At 33.1% G+C, this 5,556-nt stretch overlaps 1 protein-coding gene and 1 non-coding gene across 2 annotated transcripts in view; both read right to left on the bottom strand.

Moving 5' to 3' along the window:
- LOC104699906 (major facilitator superfamily domain-containing protein 12) overlaps positions 1-2,573 on the bottom strand; it is a 4,683-nt gene extending 2,110 nt beyond the window's left edge. Inside the window, exons 1-11 of the mRNA XM_010415304.2 lie at positions 2,189-2,573; positions 1,844-2,069; positions 1,684-1,753; positions 1,398-1,594; positions 1,215-1,290; positions 1,052-1,135; positions 877-956; positions 661-787; positions 515-574; positions 372-422; positions 121-279 (exon numbers count right to left, since the gene is read on the bottom strand). Of these exons, the coding sequence (XP_010413606.1) occupies positions 121-279; positions 372-422; positions 515-574; positions 661-787; positions 877-956; positions 1,052-1,135; positions 1,215-1,290; positions 1,398-1,594; positions 1,684-1,753; positions 1,844-1,998 (1,059 nt within the window). The 5' untranslated portion in view covers positions 1,999-2,069; positions 2,189-2,573. The remainder of the gene's footprint in view (positions 1-120; positions 280-371; positions 423-514; positions 575-660; positions 788-876; positions 957-1,051; positions 1,136-1,214; positions 1,291-1,397; positions 1,595-1,683; positions 1,754-1,843; positions 2,070-2,188) is intronic.
- Positions 3,850-3,931, bottom strand: TRNAS-GCU. Its single transcript has one exon. It is a non-coding gene; the product is annotated as a tRNA-Ser (tRNA).

Genomic DNA, 5,556 nt, shown 5'->3' with positions numbered 1-5,556 from the left:
ATACTGATTGCTGTAACCTGTGGAATTGTATAGTCGATGAATTTAAACTAGACATAATACAAGTATGGTTTATAACTGACAGTGATACCAAATCAAAATGAGAGGTAGAGAACGTTATACCATCATTAATGCGTTCGCGATGCCAATAAAGACGGATATAGCATACATGAAAAAACTTATGTTTCTAGGCAATAGAAGAATTGCTGCACCGCAGAATATCCAAATAACACCACCAGCTGTATAATACGCCTTTAAGCGTCTCCCATTCCATGGAATCTCCTAACATAATTACGCACAAAGAATAGTTGTAATTCCTCAACCGAGACAGAGGAAAAGGGAAGCTTTCGACATATGTTATGAGAATATTGAACCTGAAGCAGAACCGATACAACAAAGCTGCAGATATAGATAATTGCAGGAACCTGAATAATATAACATTTTGATCAGAGTACTTACATAAAACTAAAATGATCATAATGTAAAAAGAAAAAACAAATCTTCTTAAATATATTACCAAAGCTTTAGCGGATTGATCCATTTGCAAATCATCGATAACGAAGAATGCAAGATAAGCCTGAGAAGGAGGGAATGTAACACCTGGTGTGAGAATTTACAGCAATATGAACATAAACAGAAGCAAGAAAGGAACCAGAAACAGACCTGAGAAACATTCAATACAAGTCGAGTGAGGAGGTAAACCATAGCGACTTGATAGTATAGAAGTTTCCGGAACCAATAGACCCACGGTACTCTCACTCGGCTAGTTTCTTTCACATCTAGCCTAAGCCTTCAATCATCAAAATGCATATAACATTCATTGACTATACAAATTTCTAGTTAAAATATAAAAAAATGGAGAATTGAGCATATATATACCTTGGTTCTTTAGTCCCCATAAGAAATATGATAACAAAGCAGCATCCAATTGAGATAGATGAATATGCAATCCAGCGATACTGCAGAGTTAAATAGAAAGCAAGCAATCAATCTTGAAACACACTTACTCCAAATATAAACATAATGGAGAAGTCAACAACACAAAGTATGAAACCTGTGTTTCGGTATCTTCTTTCGATCCAGCCTTAATAACACCAAATACTACTAAAGCAATCGCATATAAGCCAAGGTTAGCAACCTGAAAAAGCAAAAGCATTGTTAAATCACATAAAGAAGCATAGTTGGTACCAAACCAAGATCAGGGAAAAGAGCTTGACCATAGTAAACGCGTTACGACAGCTTGCTAAAGCTACTCTGCTTGTTGAGTTCAATGAAATGCAATTAACCATAGCCCTGTAGAGTAAATTAAGCAGCCACACAGTTACACAGCATATACACGAGCAGAAAACAAACAAAGGGATACGGCTAAAAGGTGAAGTAATTAAAAGAGATGAGATTACATATGAGAAACTTGAGTAGCAGCCCATCCTATGTTAAATATAGCAGCAAACATGCTGTAGGAGAAGGTTTCGAGCGTTAAAGAGTCGTTATGAAGGATTGAACAAGGCAGACAACCTCCAAAAACCGAGGAAAAAGAGATCGCAACCAGTAATGATCCTGCAGCATGCCAAATTTTAAAATGCCCAAACCTATCTATCTGCCAAAACAGAAGACCAAATTGTTAGCTTACCACCAAATCAGAAACAACAAGCTTAAGGCTGAATCAGAGACAGAGAAGTAAGGTACCAATTCACCAGTGAAGATAGTAGCAAACCCATCAGCAACTTGGCCAGAGAGCATAACAATGGCTGCATCTCTACAGAAGGGAATAAAAAAAAAAAAAATCCTCAGACTATAATTGTATTACTACAAAATTCAAAATCACAAAAAAAATTAAAATTTTCACCTAGGGGAGAGACCAATTTGGGTCAAGAAAAGGAGGAGGTAAGTGAACCAACAAGAAGCAGTAATGTCATTAAGCATATGTCCAACTCCATAGAAGAAGACAGACCATCTTCCTATGGGTTTTGTGAATGGATCCTCCTCACTCCCTCCGGTCATTTTCTCTCAACAGCTTCTAAAAATTATAAAGCTGAGGATTTTTGAATCAATCTTGATCTGCAACAAAAACCCTAAATTGGGGGGAAAAAAATAGGAACTTTCAGACCTCGAATTCAGAGGAAGGGAAAAATTCAAACCCATGAACAGAAAAAAAAACAAAATAATCATAAAGGATTGAGCTTTCTCGTACCTTGAATCAACTTTTTTAAACCAAAACCCTTGTGATGAGAAATTGGTTAATAAGAATCCTCAAAGGCAACGAAAGATCCCCCAAAGAAGGGGAAAAAGTGGAGTAAAGAAGACAAATCTTAGAAGAAACTGGTTTCATTTTGAACACTCTCTCCACTAACTAACCTAACCTTTCTTCCAACGTCATTATGTGCTCATAGGACCTTTTCTTTTTTTGGTTGAAATCTTGGAAATACTATAATACTAGTATTATAAAATCTTGGAAACTGGAAGTAGAAAAAAGTTGAAGTGATCAGAGAGAGAAAGGAGAGAAGATAGAGTGGGGAAAATCATGCGGTCATGTCTGGATTATTGCCAGATTTAGTTATGGCTCAACTTTTGGAATTTTGCTGGATCAGTTAATGGATAGGATCTTGATAGCAATTTGTCAGAGATTTTTTTTAGTTAGATACTAAATTTTAACCCGCGGTACTCTGTAGACATAAATAACTAAATTTTCTGGTTGTTGTGTGGCTAAATATTTATATTATTTTTTTAACTTGCAATATACTTTATGACTATTTGTTTGTTATATTTAGTTTGTTTTATTTAGTGTTTGAGATTCTATTTTGATTTTTAATTATTATAATAAAAAATTAAGGGATATAAATATATAATCAGTAATTTATACGCTGTGATTAAGTCATATTTTTCTAATGATTTAATTATTTTACACAATTTTAGTTAAATCAACTTGATTTTATGTTAAATATTCTAATATTAGTAGTGTTGATAAATAATTAAATGAGGATTTAACCCGTGTTAACACAAATTTAATGATATTTTATTTAGTCCAACATGTTCTCTTTATAACTCATCTACTATATAACCACATTATATATTATTTTAGACTTTTTTAATTTTACATATTCGTAATACTTAAAATTTTTATTAAGTTTATATATGTTAATTATAATATTTAAATAAATGTCAATCGAAGTTTCTCTTACATTAATAATCAAAGCTTACAGGTTTTGGAAAACAAAATGGGAATCAAATTATTGTTTTCTTTGTTTGCGAAGGATTTAGATAAAGAATATCTCAAAACACAATAATATGTGTAGTTAAATATATGAGAGTTTTTATTTTCATATTGATTGCTGTTATTTTTTAGTTGGAATGAAATGTAAATTATTTAGGAAACAAAATCTGAAGTAATGTTAGTTTTGGAAAAAATTTAAGAGTTAATGTTGTAAATAACTTTTTAAATAAACAAAATTAAAAGACTATAACACAAAATATCTTTCAAAAATGTTAATAAAGATTTTTTTTGTACTTCAAAAATGTTAATATAGATTTTTTGGTGGAATCTCACTATTAAAAAGTACTTGTAAATTTCTTTCCCGTACTTGCTTCGTAAATTTTGAGACAGTGATTTTGAATTTTTTATTTCTTTTAAGTTATCTCTTTCTCTCTTTTTTCCTTGATTTATTGCTTAACAGGTTTACACGAGAATGCACGTTGCAGCAGCAGCAGCAATTAAACGCCACCGAATGAAGTAGGAAGAGTCAAGAGACAATTTAACCTTTTACCATAAAAAAAAAAAAGAGTCAAGAGACGCATGCGCAAACAAGTCGAATTAAGTTCCCACACAAAAAAAAATAAAGGAGAAAAAAAAGAATTCGTCGCCTGAGAGATTCGAACTCTCGCGGGGAGACCCCATGTACTTAGCAGGCACACGCCTTAACCACTCGGCCAAAGCGACATCTTGATTATGAATTCGTCATAAACTATTTCATTGACTTTGTTTAACCTGCAAATAATATATTATACTACATCATACGGGGGAAAAATATATGTGATATCTCTCACATTTGATATTTGCCATAATATCAAATACTTGGTGACTCAACCAAACGTTGTTCTTGTTCGTTTCGATGTTACAATGACCTATACTATATATATAAGAATATTACGATTTTAAATTTGTTATAACAGCAGCTAAAAAACGATACGACAATTCATTATTTGTCACTATAGCCGACCATTGTAAAAAAAACAACAAATTGGTGATTCTCTTGATCGAATGAAAATAAACTCTTTTTTTCTTTTTCTTTTTTGTGAACAACAAATTAGACATATATATTTGGAAGAATGAAGGTATCATTCACACACACGTATACTGTTAGTAGGATATGTGAGTAAACTAACCAAATTATTAGTTTATGACACGACCAGAAGACCTAAGACCTTCTCTATCGATAGTTTCTTAGAGGGGTTCATATTGTTTTTGAGAAAAAAAATAATTCAGAACAAAAGAAAAAAGGTAAGGGAGGTTGTTATATAGTATACTCATCTTTGTTCTAAGAGGCGCTACGTGTCGTTTTTGTGTTGGCCAAAAAAAATACAAAAGGAAAATTTTTTTATAGGAAGCTCGATTTTTATTTACTTTCGTCTCTATCTCTTTCTTTGGCGATCACAGTCCCGAAACAAAAAAAGATGGAATTTGGAATCGAAGGATCAGGAATCAAGGGAAGGTGTTTGGACGAAGGATCTGGAGATGCGTAGCGGAGGCGATTGACTCGGCGGAGGCCAATCGTGATAGATAGAATCTGCTAAAACCCTAAATAGCTTCACCGCCGTTTGTTATTCTTTCTCCGCGCCGTGTTCTCTATAATCTCAGGTGAAGGCTTCTTCGATTTGAACTTTATTTTCCTAAAAAATCTTTTAAGATTTATCTCTATCTTCCGCTGTTTCCGTTCTATCGTGCACCATAGATGAGGCAGGAGGCTGACCAGAATTAGTCAGGATTTAATGGGTTTTCTTAATTGTAATTGAGTTGTTTGATTTGTTTAGGTGATAAAGATCAAAATGGAGCTCAGTTCAGAAAAGTTAATTGGGAAATCTGCAAAAACTGCTGCTAAAATCGAAAAGGTAAGTTTACTCCTTCATTCAGCTCTGTGTGGATCTTGTTTGACAAACAATGTTTGTCCCTTTTTTAGCTATCAAGTCTTTTTTAGCTATCAAATATGAGTCCCTTTTTTTCAAGGCTTTTCCTGGCTTGAATGACCTGGTTTTTCATGTTTTGTTGTCTTTGTGATCCTTTATTTGCTTTTCAAAACCTTCCTTTATGTTATTTTCATAATGTTTTGCTCTTTCTGATATTTCAGAATCAATAAAGGTAACATTGAAGCATTTTTCTCACCTTTATGGATTTTGCTAGAAGGATCTCTGTTACACTTGCATTAAGAAAAAAATTGATCTAGAGCAGTTAGAATCATAATCACAGAAAATCGTTTTGATTCCCAACTTGATTTTTAATGTCTTAGGTGGCATCAAAAACCGAGTCAAACAAAAATGCAGGCAACGCTATCCTATATGAATGCGTTC

Source organism: Camelina sativa, chromosome 7, assembly GCF_000633955.1.
Source record: "Camelina sativa cultivar DH55 chromosome 7, Cs, whole genome shotgun sequence".
In the NCBI taxonomy this organism is placed as follows: domain Eukaryota; kingdom Viridiplantae; phylum Streptophyta; class Magnoliopsida; order Brassicales; family Brassicaceae; genus Camelina; species Camelina sativa.
The sequence above is the reverse complement of the archived record's forward strand: the minus strand, read 5'-3'. Positions and strand labels throughout refer to the sequence as shown.